Source organism: Oncorhynchus keta, chromosome 14, assembly GCF_023373465.1.
Source record: "Oncorhynchus keta strain PuntledgeMale-10-30-2019 chromosome 14, Oket_V2, whole genome shotgun sequence".
Lineage (NCBI taxonomy): Eukaryota > Metazoa > Chordata > Actinopteri > Salmoniformes > Salmonidae > Oncorhynchus > Oncorhynchus keta.
This window is the reverse complement of record NC_068434.1, coordinates 26792633-26808146: the sequence shown is the minus strand read 5'-3', so window position 1 is coordinate 26808146 and position 15514 is coordinate 26792633. Positions and strand designations below refer to the sequence as shown.

Below are 15514 nucleotides of genomic sequence, written 5' to 3'. Positions count from 1 at the left end.
TTCAAAAGTTTGGGGTTATTTAGAAATATCCTTGTTTTTGAAAGAAACGCTCATTTATTTTCCGTTAAAATAACATCAAATTGATCAGAAATACAGTGTAGACATTGTTAATGTTTTAAATGACTATTGTAGCTGGAAACAGCAGATTGTTTATGGAATATCTACATAGGCGTACAGAGACCCATTATGAGCAACCATCACTCCTGTGTTCAAATGGCACGTTGTGTTAGCTAATCCAAGTTTATCATTTTAAAGGCTAATTTATCATCAGAAAACCCTTTTGCAGTTATGTTAGCACAGCTGAAAACTGTTGTTCTGATTAAAGAAGCAATGCATCTGGCCTTCTTTAGACTAGTTGAGTATCTGGAGCAACAGCATTTGTGGGTTCGATTACAGGCTCAAAATGGCCAGAAACAAAGCACTTTCTTCTGAAACTTGTCTGTCTATTCTTGTTCAGAGAAATGAAGGCTATTCCATGAGAGAAATTGCCAAGAAACAGAAGATCTTGTACAATGCTGTGTACTACTCCCTTCACAGAACAGTGCAAACTGGCTCTAATCAGAATAGAAAGTGGAGTGGGAGGCCCCAGTGCACAACTGAGCAAGAGGACAAGTACGTTAGAGTGTCTAGTTTGAGAAACAGACAACTCACACGTCCTCAACTGGCAGCTTCCTTAAATGGCACCCGCAAAACACCAGTCTCAATGTCACAATGAAGAGGTGACTCCGGGATGCTGGTCTTCTAGGCAGAGTTGCAAAGAAAAAGCCATATCTCAGACTGACCAATAAAAAGAAAAGCTGGGCAAAAGAACACAGACACTGAACAGAGGAACTCTGCCTAGAAGGCCAGCATCCCGGAGTCGCCTCTTCACTGTTGATGTTGAGACGGGTGTTTTGCGTGTACTATTTAATGAAGCTGCCAGTTGAGGACTTGTGTGGTGTCTGTTTCTCAAACTAGACACACTAACATACTTGTCCTCTTGGTCAGTTGTGCACCGGGGCCTCCCACTCCTTTTTCTATTCTGGTTAGAGTCAGTTTGCGCTGTTCTGTGAAGTGAGTAGTACACAGCATTGTACAAGATCTTCAGTTTCTTGGCAATTTCTCGCATGGAAAAGCCTTCATTTCTCTGAACAAAAATAGACTGACATGTTTCAGAAGAAAGTGCTTTGTTTCTGGCCATTTTGAGCCTGTAATCAAACCCACAAATGCTGATGCTCCTGATACTCAACTAGTCTAAAGAAGGCAAGCTGCATTGCTTCTTTAATCAGAACAACAGTTTTCAGCTGGGCTAACATAATTGCAAAAGGGTTTTTTAATGATCAATTAGCCTTTAAAATGATAAACTTGGACTATCTAACACAACGTTCCATTGGAACACATGAGTGATGGCTGCTGATAATGGGTCGTTTTCCAGCTACAATTGTCATTTACAACATTAACAATGTCTACACTGTATTTCTGATCACATTTTACAAAAAATGTGCTTTTCTTTCAAAAAGAAGGACATTTCTAAGTGACCCCAAACTTTTGAATGGTAGTATACATCAATGCTATAGTTTAGATCATTACCCTGGCCTTCACGCTTCAAATCTCTACTCTACTATTCTGTGGCTTGGCCCTGCGTAGCACTACAATAGTTCCCCTGAGAGTGAGTGGAGATAAGGCAGGTCAGACCCAGAGTGTCCAGGTCACGTGGGCCTTTTATTTCTCCAGAGTTCATTGAAAGGATCCCCTGGCAAAGGATCACAGGACTCTACTCATATCAAAGCAGCATCTCGTTGGGGATTTTATAAGGGAGGTGCTGGAGAGAGAGAGAGGAGAAAGAGACAGAGAGAGAGATGGGGGAAGGGATCTCCTAGATCAATGGTATTAATGTTACATAACACCTTTGGGAAACTGAGAAAATGTATATCATTCTACTGTAATTAAGTGACATGCTTCTTGCATGTATTGAACTACTATGTAAGTTAATACAGTGTAATAATTCAGTCATACAAAGTTGCTGTCTTTTCTTTGCTACCGTTGTCTAAGCACTCAACTGTTTTGGTTGGGTTGACATCAAAATGGCTGCCTTTTCTTCTATGTGGTCCTCTCCATTACTGCAGATCAGTTGTTCTTTTTCTTCACATAGAGTAGCAGAAGCAGCAGCAGCAACAGAAGCGCAGTCTGCCGTCTCTTACCCTATCTCCTCTGACAGGTGACCTTTCTCTGCAGCCTGGTCTGCCCTGTGTGGGAGTGCCCTCTATTACCAGACTGGAGCTGAGGTCATGTTTTCTCAAAAGGCACTTACCAACACACACTCACACATGCTCCTCGTGACCAACATGCTTTGTGCACAGCTTTCTATCGCTTTCTATTTTAGATGTCTCTGAGAGTAAACAACCGTCTTCGTCCTCTGTGTGGAGTGTGTGTTCTGAATCATGCCCTGGTTCAACAGTCAGTAGATAAGTCAAGCTGTGCTGACTTAGTTTGTGGTATAGCTAGTGTAGTACACGTGACCATGGACTATTCGCACAATGGCATCATATTCCACATCTGTGTAAGTGTGGCCGTTCTAACTGAGAATGTGCGGTTCTTAAAAAGTGTGAACTAACTGTAGTGTCATTATTTTTACTCTTTTTAAAACTTGATTTCATATTGGATGTTTTTCTCTCTGTAGGGTCCCTCCCCTCCCTGTTAAGAACCTTACTGTCTCTGGACCAGTTCACCCAGCCATTGCAGGTAATTGTTCTCCTCTTTTGCAATTAGAAATAACTATTTCTTTCCGGAGGCTGCATTTAATTGAGTGCTTTAACTTTCGCATCCATTCTTACTCATAATAGTAAACCAACATGACTCTTTTCTTTATTGTATGTATGTGTGTCTATGCCAGGTATTACCGGTATCCTGATGTGTGCGGCTGGCCTGCCTGTGTGTCTGACCAGGGCCCCTAAACCCATTCTGCACCCGCCGCCCATAAACAAGAGTGACATGAAGCCTGTGCCTGGGGTCAACGGCATCCGCCGCAAGACCAAGAAGAAGCACCTCAGGAGAGGTCTGTATGTATGACAGGGAGGACTCTTAGGACCACTGGAGGGGAGAAGGGTCTGTCATGGAGCGTGAGACAGATGCTATTGAGACATTGAGATGTAAAGTAAATATCTTCTCTGGATAAGAAGGGAAAGGGAGGGCTAACAGTCACACCCACCACATTGAAATGAACAGAGTGTTTTCCACAACTATAATTAAGAGGAATCTATTGTAGTGAGATGGGTTGATGATGATCTAGTGGTGAGATGTGTGGCTTTAGCTTTGGCGCTAGGCCAAAGTCTATTTGACGCTGTGGAAATTCCAGGTGACCCAGGGCGAGTTTTTGTCCTAATTGGTCAGTGAGGCTGTGGGTTTTCCAGCCCTGCATCACTCTGTTTACCCAGACCCCACCTCTATTACATTCCTCTCTTCCCTCTATCCTTCAATCCCCGGCCTTAGACCTATTTTGTAGATGACATCGCCAAAGTCGAGGATCGGTAGGATAGTCAGTTTTACTAGGGTAAGTTTGGCGGCCTGAGTGAAGGAGGCTTTGTTGCGGAATAGAAAGCCGACTAGATTTGATTTTAGATTAGAGATGTTTGATATGAGTCTGGAAGGAGAGTTTACAGTCTAGCCAGACACCTGGGTACTTATAGATGTCCACATATTCTAGGTCGGAACCATCAAGGGTGGTGATGCTAGTCGCTCGTGCGGGTGCAGGCAGCGAACGGTTGAAAAGCATGCATTTGGTCTTACTAGCGTTTAAGAGCAGTTGGAGGCCACAGAAGGAGTGTTGTATGGCATTGAAACTCGTTTGGAGGTTAGATAGCACAGTATCCAAGGAAGCGCCAGAAGTATACAGAATGGTGTTGTCTGCATAGAGGTAGATTAGGGAATCGCCCATAGCAAGAGCGACATCATTGATATATGATGTTTTTCCTAGCCACCGTGCTTCTACACCTGCATTGCTTGCTGTTTTGGGTTTTAGGCTGGGTTTCTGTACAGCACTTTGAGATATCAGCTGATGTACGAAGGGCTATATAAATAAATTTGATTTGATATATACAGAGAAAAGAGTCGGCCCGAGAATTGAACCCTGTGGTACCCCCATAGAGACTGCCAGAGGTCCAGACAACATGCCCTCCGACTTGACACACTGAACTCTGTCTGCAAAGTAGTTGGTGAACCAGGCGAGGCAGTCATTAGAAAAACCAAGGCTATTGAGTCTGCCAATAAGAATACGGTGATTGACAGAGTCGAAAATTATGTACTTTCTACTCCATACTTTTACCCTGACACCCAAAAGTACTCGTTACATTTTGAATGCTCAGCAGGACAGGAAAATGGTCTAATTCACACACTTATCAAGAGAACATTCCTGGCCATCCCTACTGCCTCTGATCTGGTGGACTCACTAAACACATGCTTCCTTTGTAAATTATGTTGCGGTGTTGAAGCATGCCCATGCCTACCTGTAACTTTCTTTTTTAAATAAGAAAATTGTGCCATCTGGTTTGCTTAATATAAGGAATATTAAATGATTTATACTTTTACTTTTGATAATATAGTATATTTAAGCAATTACATTTACTTTTGATACTTAAGTATATTTAAAACGATATACTTTTAGACTTTTACTCAAGTAGGATTTTACTGGGTGATTTCACTTTTACTTGAGTCATTTTATATTAACGTATCTTTACTTTTACTCAAGTATGACAATTGGGTACTTTTTCCACCACTGCCATGGGGTAAGTTGAGCCAATGGCTATGATACCCCATACAAATAATGATCACATTTAGTCCATTTTATGCATCGTATTTTTGCAATGTGTCATGCATATGAACTCAAGATTTGGGGCGGCAGGGTAGCCTAGTGGTTAGAGCGTTGGACTAGCAACTGGAAGGTTGCAAGTTCAAACCCCCGAGCTGACAAGGTACAAATCTGTCGTTCTGCCCCTGAACAGGCAGTTAACCCACTGTTCCTAGGCCGTCATTGAAAATAAGAATTTGTTCTTAACTGACTTGCCTAGTTAAATAAAGGTTAAAACAAGTTTTAAAAAAGATAGTGCATTATTATTGTTACAAACCTTTCATCATCATTCCCGTGTATACAAACATAAAGCAGGAGTATGGCCCCCCTTGAGGTTCTTGAGAGAGCAGCCAAGGAAATGAGAGAAGGGAAGAAGTCCAATTCGAGCTGCAGCAAGGGATGATAAAATATACTGAATGACACTGAAGGAAAAAAAGAAAATGAGAATGTACCTGTGTGAAAGTGAGGCTATGATAGAGTAGCAGAGGAACACAAGGTCTCATCTGATCACATTGGGTCTGAGATGCTAAACATATCAAGAATTTCACAGACCGTTTCATAGGCTTAGTAGCCTCAAATGCAGAGAAACAACAACTGGTCAAGAAATGGAAGGGGAAGTGATATTGAACAGATAGATCTATATCTGAAAAGAATGTGGGTATACATTTAAGATATACAATATACCACACCCCCATTCCATGAATTCAACTTTGACCTACCAGCACCATCACCCACTGTCACAGGACATCATCACCCACTTACGCTCATGCTCAACTTACTCCATACTTAGGGTAAATTGTGCCAAGCTATGTTTTCAAAACGGTTGTTTACATGAATTCTGATTACTTCCAGAGATACACAACATCCTGAAAGAATACTATATTTTCCTTGACGTAGTGATACTGAATGTAAAAGATGTCTCAACTTACCCCACTCTCCCCTAACTCAAACCTTCTCCATCTCTCTCTCACCCTCTCCATCGATTAATCACATTGTCGCTCTCGTTTTTCTGTCTCTTTCTCTCTTCCTGTCAGCTATGCTAGCTTGGTTTCACTCTGAGATTAGCCAAGTGTGTGGGTGATGGCTCATTGTTCTGTGTCACTTTGAAGGTGACCTCCTCTTCAACATCACACACTGTATTTATTCACCCACACTCTCTTCTTGGACTGGTCTCATCACAATCAAGCAGGGCTATGGTAATTTAGACCCAGACCAGTCACTGGGTTTACCTATTGCTCAAATAGAAGTCTCTTTATGTAGATCCATCTAGTCATCTTTGCGTCTTCAAAGGACAAAATGCATCTGTCTGCGAGTAATGATTATGTGTGAGTAAGTGTTTTTTGTTCCTTTCAACCACATGCCTTCAATGTTGTGTTTGATTGCAAGGGAAAAACCCAGAGGATGTGGTGCGGCGATACACAGAGAAAGTGAAAGTAGCCCCTGATGAGGTAAGGAGAGTCCTGGATGACACACAAGTACACAGTTTTAATACAGTTTGTAATCATTATACAGTGTATTATTGCTATGCATCCCAGCCCTACAGTAACATGCAGTAGCTCTTATGGTCTAACTGGTGCCCACTCACATTCCCTTCCCAGGACTGCACCATCTGCAGGGAGAGGCTGGTGATGTCGTCAGGCTACGAGGGTGTCAACGGCATAAAGCCAGAGGTGGTGGGCAAACTTGGCAAATGTGGGCACATGTACCATCTGCTGTGCCTGGTTGCCATGTACAACAATGGCAACAAGGTGAGAAGGCGCATACGTGCCAGCGCTTGTTATAGTATCATAATATTATATTGTATAGTAGTGGGTGAAATTGTAAAGTAGTGGGTGAAATTACACCCCCCATCATTATATGATGGGGTATGCTATGATAACAATTAGATTAGATTGATATCAAACTAATCGGAAGCGGGTCTTACTCTGCTAAACACAGTTCATGGTCATTTTAAAAGTCAATTAAGGACAGAAGAAGGATCGCTGTCAAGAAACCAACTCTAGAATAGATGAAATTTGTTTGATTAGATTAGTTATGAATATTGAACATTGAATCTGTCCCCATCCAGGATGGCAGTCTGCAGTGCCCCACTTGTAAGGCTATCTATGGAGAGAAGACAGGCACACAGCCCCCTGGGAAGATGGAGTACCATGTCATCCCCCACTGCCTGCCCGGCTACCCAGAGGCCAAGACCATCCGCATCGTCTATGACATTCCTGCTGGCCTACAGGTCACCACCCTCATATCCTCCACACTCACACAGTCCACTCATCCACTGGCTCTCCTTCTTAAGTCTATTCTCTTCCATCTACGGTGCTATAACACTGCTGTGTCTGACATGAGGAGGCTTCAGAGGGTATTTGATAACGTGTTTCGTGTTGCTCAGGGGATTGAAGTGTCCCTAAGCCGTGTGACTGCATCCTCATAAAGAGAAAGAGAGAACGATTCACCTCCTCTCTTTGCAGGGAGAGGAGAGGGCTGCATATTTCATCCTTTCTGCAGAGCTGAGCTTTAATAGAGTCAATAAAGTGACCTTTCTACCAGAAGAGCAGGCTGAGCATCCCTGTGCAGGGGAGAGAGAGGCTGGGGCTGTCTGTCCCCTGTCATCCACACTGCAGCAGAACAACATGCCACGGCCCACTCACAGTGCCCCTGCACACCACTCACACTCCTCACTCCCCCCTTTTAACACATCTACACTGACAGCTGTACTCTGTGTAAGAAAGTCATGATATAGTAATGATACAGTACATTCTGAAGTAGAGCGGAGTACAATGAGTACGGTGTGGCATGTCAACACATAAGACCTGCATCACACAGCATGACAGTTAATTGGTTGTTTTACAGCTTTTATAAAGAACATGTTTCTTGATGAAAGGGGGAAAGGGTTCATTTGGGAGGGGCAGCCATTTCCCCAAAAATGAATGCTTTAAAAGAGTGCAAATAAAGCCACCAGAGTAGTCAGACTACGAATATACAAGCTCGTCCCGGGGGCACATTTGACATTTCCCTCTTGGCTGAATGTTAATTGAAAGAGAAAGAGAGGGGTTGTGACTGTTTCTGTCCTTTTACCAGACCACAGAGCATCCCAACCCAGGGAAGAAGTTCAGCGCTAGGGGGTTCCCCCGGCACTGCTACCTCCCAGACAATAACAAAGGCAGGAGGGTAAGACTTACAGTATTATCTATCTGTATATGGGAAGAACAGTTCTTCAAAATACATGATGTAGTAGGCAGGTAGCCTAGCGGTTAAGAGCATTGGGCCAGTAACCGAAAGGTGGCTGGTTTGAATACCCGAGCCGACAAGGTGGAAAAATCTGCAGTTCTGCCTTTGAATAAGGCAACAACAACTACTGCAGCCCCCGTCACCTCTCTGATTCAGAGGGATTGGGTTAAATGCGGAAGACACATTTCGGTTGAATGCATTTAGTTGTGGAACTGACTAGGTACTGTATCCCAATTCCCTTTCATACCCCCCTTGAATGAACTAGAAAGAGAGATGGTGATTACAGTGCACTGTGAGCTGCTGTATGTCATCTACCTGGGTTCTCATCTGTCTGTCCCCAGGTCCTGAAGCTCCTGATCATGGCGTGGGACCGCCGCCTCATCTTCACCATCGGCACGTCCAGCACCACGGGAGAGTCAGACACAGTGGTGTGGAATGAGATCCACCACAAGACAGAGTTTGGCTCCAACCTGACGGGGCACGGCTACCCAGACCCCAACTACCTGGACAACGTTCTGACAGAGCTGTCAGCCCAAGGGGTGGGACAGGACAACCTGAAGGACTGAGAGGGGGGGACAGAGAGGCCCAAGAGGACCACCTCCCATATCCATATCTGACAGGGCCTCTGAATGAGGAGGCAACATGCAGCCCAGATAGCTGTCTTTTGCTCCCCACACCCAGAACAGACCTACAGACCCTCATGTTCTGTATGTGGGCAAACTAATATATAGCAAATGACATAATAATGACACGATAACGTCATGATTGTGTTATACTGTTATTTGCATTTACCTAAACATAAGTGTAAAACTTTTCCGACTGATGTCTCTTTGTCCATGCCTTGAGCAGGTGTGTTTTTGCCAAAATTTCAACCTGATAGGTTAAAGGAATGTAAAGACAGGATTTAAAACTGATCTCAATGTGTACTGGCTATTGTGGGGTTTAGACATTGATGCACATCAACAGTCATTGATTCCTCTGAGACAGGATATTGAACCTCCTCTTCTGTACTGACATCATGGCATTGGAGGAGATGTCTGTTAATGTTCACCACCGAAACATATGGCCCAGAGTTTGCATTGAATGTTGACCACATAACTGCGACTTTTGCTAAACAGTTGGCTAGGGCTCCAAAGGCTCTACATGTCTGGCCACATTTATTCAACTTTTTTCAGATGTGCATTTTTGAAAGAATAGGGAAGTGATTTATCAAGTTGTAGTTGGTGTTTGTGTGGAAATCTTCAGGATAATTTTAATATGCAGAATTTACTTATATAATTTGAAAAGCATGGTTGCAATTCCAGATCAGAATTGCATTAGTTGAATTCACACCAAATCTATACAGTTGAACTTATGACATCAGATGTGGTTGCTTAGTGAGAGTCTTTTAAAAGTGAGGCCTATTGCTAGTTTTAGCTTGGTGGTTTTCCACACCAAAGCTGTCTGTAGATTTGAGTGGACGGTCACGGCTATGTGATACTCAGAAAGGAGAGAGGACATCTCTGATTGGCTACACAGGGCTGTTTCACAGGGCTTTGCGCCATTGGCCAATGAGTCTATTGATTGTTCAAATGCACCACCTGACAGAGAGCCAGTCAGAGGATCTGAGGACCCAGCCGTCTCACAGTAAATGTCTATTCTAATGGTGTGCCAACCAGAGAGGATGCCTTTGGAAGTGAAACCTGATATAGGTTCATACATAAGCATCTAACCGACCAGGTAGATGTTTGTTAAAACGGTATGCTCCTTATTGATATTAACTCATCCATTTTAATGAGTGGAGATGTTGGTATAATCCAGAAGAGATTCTTGTTGAGGTTTTTATGGTGCGACACCCATTTCACAGGGTTTGATCCTTTAAATGCTTTTGAATATCTTGGACTGAATCATAGTCTTCCGTAGCACTTTGAGGCAGCAGTTTTCTTTCATTAATCCTTTCATTTTTGGAAGATGTCTTTAAATGTATTGGCTACTATAGCTGCTGTTTTTTATTTTCATGTTTATAATCGTGTCTTGTATTGCTTCAAATATATATACAGTATATATCTATACATTTGCAAATGTGATCTACCTTTAAATGTACATGTATGCTCAATTTGAGTCATATGGTATAAGTTTAATTTATTTTTATACTCTTCTATATAAGAAAGTAAACATTCACATCTACCCGCCCACATATCTATATACACACAGAAACATGTCAAATGAGTAGATCACATCTGGCATATGTGATTTGCCAGTATGTCAGGGACTGCTGAAATGTGTATGCTAGGTTATGAGCGTCTTATACTGTATTAGCAGTAGTCTTAGCGTTTGCTGCTGTTGTTAATGTAGATTCTGTGAAGTGGAGCCCCTGAGGGATTCAGTAAGTACAGCAGTTCCTCTTTATTATTGGCTGGGGGGAGTTTAGCAGCATGACGTCGACCCTATACTCCAGATGGGTCATTGACCATAGAATTCTAATTCTGTTATTTACCTTGTATAACCTAAGAGAACCACTAGGAGGATACTGTCAGTACCTCAAACTGGTGAGAATGAAAAACAAGAGCCATTTGGTCTTTTCATTTCTTCTTTATCCTTTTGCAAGTCGACACATGTTAAGCTTTTTGTCACCCTCGTAATAGGGAAAAACATGAAAGAAATGATTTCAGTCTTATCAGGGAATTTTCCATTTTAAGTGAGACTCATTGAGTTGTACAGGGAAAATGTTTTCAGTTAATATTTCAAGACCAGATCATGCTCAGATTTCCAGTCTCCAAATGCTTACATATGTACCTGTAATATTAATCAAATATTTCATTGTCTAGGCCTCCTCAGCTTTTCAGGTGTGCACATACAGTCCGTATACGTTCAGTAGTCTGTACATGGGAGCTTAATTGTGAGCAGACATTTTATGGTCTAGTTTTGGACAGAGGAATAGAATTTATGCAATTATATATGCGACCAATTTGTACCTTATGTGTAGCAGGAGGGATCAGGAGGTGTTGGGGACAGAAGAATGGATGTTCAACATTCTGTAAGGCGTGTCCATTTGTGACCAAAGGAGACAGTGATCCAAAGGTATAGCTCAAATTCTCCATATAGGAGAACACATATTTTTGATGTATTTTTTAAAAGATTGATGGTTTTCAATTGAGCATTCATAGTGTGCAACATTGTTATATTACAGTAATTAAAGAAACATTCCATACGATTCTCCATAGCATATATTGATTAGGTGTGGTATCCATTCTCATGAGGAGTTTACCTCACAATCATATTGAAAACATCCAACAGCATACTGCACTTATCTGTGTACACAGATATGTGTGCAACAAATTGGTGTGTGTGTGTGTGTGTGTGTGTGTGTGTGTGTGTGTGTGTGAAAATGCTTGGTTTAAACTAAAATATTCAAACAGTAGACATTTCGGGGCTGAAATAAAAAAAATGTCATAGAAGTGCATGTTACTCAAGACGTCAACAAGTCTGCTGACAAGGCAAAAATGTTCGAGGTGAAAAATGTTATGAAGTCATTAGAGATGTCATCGAGCTGTGTCCTGTGTGGACTGGCATGGTGGACTGCTCCATACTTATCTGTGTGTTTTGATCTCTGAAGAGGGTTTGATGGAAAGAGATGAGCATGAAATAGCACTTTGCTGCTCCTCTCTCTGTTTCACATCAGGTCAGCAGGTCATCTGCATTTTCAAAGCCGATTTTTTTTTTTTTTTTTTTTTTTTTTTTACAGATAAAATGTCAGAGAACAATGTGGTTATGGTTTAACATTCACATTTAATTTCTCATCAGAAGCAACATATTACATATAAAGCATTCAATTAAACACACAAAGAGAAATGGAGATTTGAAGTGTAAAATAAAATGAATGACAAAAAAATAAAGGCAAGATTAAAGACATTGATTAGACATTAAAGGGCTCTGAATCTGAACCAGTCTCTATTGGATTGGGATGATTTTGTTGCATGTTTGTTTGTTTCATGTGGAAAATAAATGTGCCCTCAACGGGGTAGTTTGTTTGACCTTCTCTCTCCTCTCGTTCTTTACTGTCTTTCGTTACCACCATGTCCTCGTCCTTTTGCTCTTCTGTTCCCCTCTTCTCCGGGCTGCCCTGTGCTCTGAGCATCGTTATGCAGTCAATTTTGCTTTATGGTCATTTTCTGTCACTGGCTGATAAATATTGGTGATGTGTGAGAAAGATGGGGGTTGGGTATGCATGCATGCAGGCACTGGGGTGAATACTAAAACAGATATACCCCAGTCCTCCTGCTTCCCCTCCAGACCTGGAGGAACAGCTTGTGGAGCTGTCATGGGAGGTCTCCTTGGTAATCCCGAGGACAACCTATGGTGTCTGTCATGGGGCGCATCTCCCCTTTCCCAGTCCTAGCCGTGACACAGCAGCTCAGATGGTCTGACACCCCAGACCCCCTCCCTCCCAGCTGAGGCCCATTCCTCTCATCACTCACCTCCATCACCAAGGAAGGTGTTAACCCTATCAGTCCTGAGACCTCAGCAAGAAAACAGCTTTTCATTTATCTGACTTTCATTTCTGTCCTTACATTTAGCTTCACAATGAAGTGTTTTACTATTTTATTTTCAGGACAACCAGAGCAAAAATACAACACACATTTTTTGGACATAAACAGTTGCATTAGTGCTGAGCACAGGGGGTTGTGGGGGTGCTGCCACCCCCGTGCTTCACGGTTGGAATGGTGTTCTTCGGCTTGCAAGACTCCCCCTTTTTCCTCCAAACATAACAATGGTCATTATGGCCAAACAGTTATATTTCTGTTTCATCAGACCAGAGAACATTTCTCCAAAAAGTTTGTCCCCATGTGCAGTTGCAAACCGTAGTCAGACTTTTTTATGACAGTTTTGGAGCAGTGGCTTCTTCCTTGCTGAGCGACCTTTCAGGTAATGTCGATATATGGTTTTACTGTGGATATAGATCATTTTGTATCTGTTTCCTTCAGCATCTTCACAAGGTCCTTTGCTGTTGTTCTGGGATTGATTCACACTTTCGCACCAAAGTACATTCATCTCTAGGAGACAGAACACATCTCCTTCCTGAGCGGTATGACGGCTGCGTGGTCCCATGGTGTTTATACTTGTGTACTATTGTTTGCAAAGATGAACGTGGTACCTTAAGGCGTTTGGAAATTGCTCCCAAGGATGAACCAGATTGTGGAGGTCTTACATTTTTTTTCTGAGGTCTTGGCTGATTTCCTTTGATTTTCCCAGATGTCAAGAAAAGAGGCACTGAGTTTGAAGGTAGGCCTTGAAATACATCCACAGGTACACCTCCAATTGACTCAAATGATGTCAATTAGCCTATCAGAAGCTTCTATAAAGTCATTACATAATGTTCTGGAATTTTCCAAGCTGTTTAAAGGCACAGTCAACTTAGTGTATGTAAACTTCTGACCTACTGGAATTGTGATAGAGTGAATGATAAGTGAAATAGTCTGTAAACAATTGTTGGAAAAATTACTTGTGTCATGCACAAAGTAGATGTCCTAACCGACTTGCCAAAACTATAGTTTGTTAACAAGAAATTTGTGGAGTGGTTGAAAAACTAGTTTTAATGATTCCAACATAAGTGTATGTAAACATCTGACTTCAACTGTATATACACAGTACCAAGCCAAAAGTGTGGACACATGTTGTACTATTTTCTACATTGTACATAGTGAAGACATCAAAACTATGAAATAACACATATGGAATCATATAGTTACCAAAAAAAGTGTTAAACAAATCAAAATATGTTTTATATTTGAGATTCTTCAAAGTGGCCACCCTTTGCACACTCTTGGCATTCTCCCAACCAGCTTCATGAGGTAGTCACCTGGAATGCACTTCAATTAATGGTGTGCCTTTGTCAAAACCCCACTGGGATATGTGACGCTAGCGTCCTACCTGGCCAAAAGCCAGTGAAAATGCAGAGCGCCAAATTCAATAAATTACTATACAAATCAAACTTTCATGAAATCACACATGCAAGATAGCAAATTAAAGCAACACTTGTTGTGAATCCAGCCAACACAAATGGTCCTTTTGTTGATTAATTCTGTCGATATATATCCAAAATGTCCATTTATTTGGACAAGGTAGGGGTGGTATACAGAAGATAGCCCTATTTGGTAAAATACCAAGTTCATATTATGGCAAGAACAGCTCAAACAAATAAAGAGAAATGACAGTCCATCCTTACTTTTGGACATTAAGGTCAGTCAATCCGGAAAATTTCAAGAACTTTCAAGCGCAATGATGAAACTGGCTCTCATGAGGACCAAAACAGGAAATGAAGATCCAGTTACCTAAGCTGCAGAGGATAAGTTCATTAGTGTTATCAGCCTTAGAAATTGCAGCCCAAATAAATGCTTCACAGAGTTCAAGTAAGAGACATCTCAACATTAACTGTTCAGAGGAGGCTGCGTGAATCAAGCATCCATGGTTGAATTGCTGCAAAGAATTTCTGCAAAGAAGCCACATTATTGGAACACCAATAATAAGAAGAGACTTGTTTGGGCAAAGAAACACAAGCTTAGGAAATTAGATCGGTGGAAATCTGTCCTTTGGTCTGATGAGTCCAAATTTGAGATTTTTGGTTCCAACCGCCTTGTCTTTGTGAGACGCAGAGTAGGAGAACGGATGATCTCCGCATGTGTGATTCCCACCATGAAGCATGGAGGAGGAGGTGTGATAGTGTGGGGGTGCTTTGCTGGTGACACTGTCAGTGATTTATTTAGAATTCAAGGCACACTTAAACAGCATGGCTACCACATCATTCTGCAGCGATACGCATCCCATCTGGTTTGCGCTTAGTGGGACTATCATTGTTTTTCAACAGGACAATGACCCAACACACCTCCAGGCTGTGTAAGGGCTATTTGATCAAGAAGGAGAGTGATGGAGGGCTGCATCAGATGACCTGGCCTCCACAATCACCTGACCTCATCCTAATTGAGATGGGACGAGTTGGACATCAATGTGAAGGAAAAGCATTGTAAATTCAAAAGGTTTTTCAGTGTGTGCATGAACACAGATTCAAACTAAGTAGTAGCGGTAACATTACATTTTACTCAATATTTCCAATACAGTTCACAGTAATACAGCTGATGTTACCACCAATCTGTAACCATCCGCTTTGTGCATGCAATCATTTTGTGTCAGCAATATAAAATGTAAGCTCATTTTCTAAATTGCAGCCCTCTTTCAACAAATAACAAGTCAACGAGCAACAATCAATATTTGTCCGGATTTGAACTTGAGAGGCGGCTTAATGAAATTCAGCGGAATTCAACAGTGGTCTATAATAACCTTCTAAAGATAGACAGCCAAGTTAAATACAATTTACTAAACAGATTAAAATAATAGGTCAATAATCTACTCGGATATCAGTAACATATAATTTGATAACAGTGTAATTGTAACAATCCAATATGCTTAGCTTTTCTTTCTTGAATCGACAAG

At 41.7% G+C, this 15514-nt stretch overlaps 1 protein-coding gene across 4 annotated transcripts in view; it reads left to right on the top strand.

The window, feature by feature from the left end:
* LOC118393094 (E3 ubiquitin-protein ligase DTX1-like) overlaps window positions 1-12060 on the top strand; it is a 56249-nt gene extending 44189 nt beyond the window's left edge. For all 4 annotated transcript variants that reach the window (XM_035785400.2, XM_035785399.2, XM_035785398.2 and 1 more), the window contains exons 4-10: window positions 2660-2721; window positions 2873-3034; window positions 6209-6270; window positions 6421-6570; window positions 6891-7052; window positions 7898-7987; window positions 8389-12060. In XM_035785400.2, the coding sequence (XP_035641293.1) occupies window positions 2660-2721; window positions 2873-3034; window positions 6209-6270; window positions 6421-6570; window positions 6891-7052; window positions 7898-7987; window positions 8389-8613 (913 nt within the window). In that variant the 3' untranslated portion in view covers window positions 8614-12060. The remainder of the gene's footprint in view (window positions 1-2659; window positions 2722-2872; window positions 3035-6208; window positions 6271-6420; window positions 6571-6890; window positions 7053-7897; window positions 7988-8388) is intronic.
* The last annotated feature ends 3454 nt before the right edge of the window (window positions 12061-15514 follow it).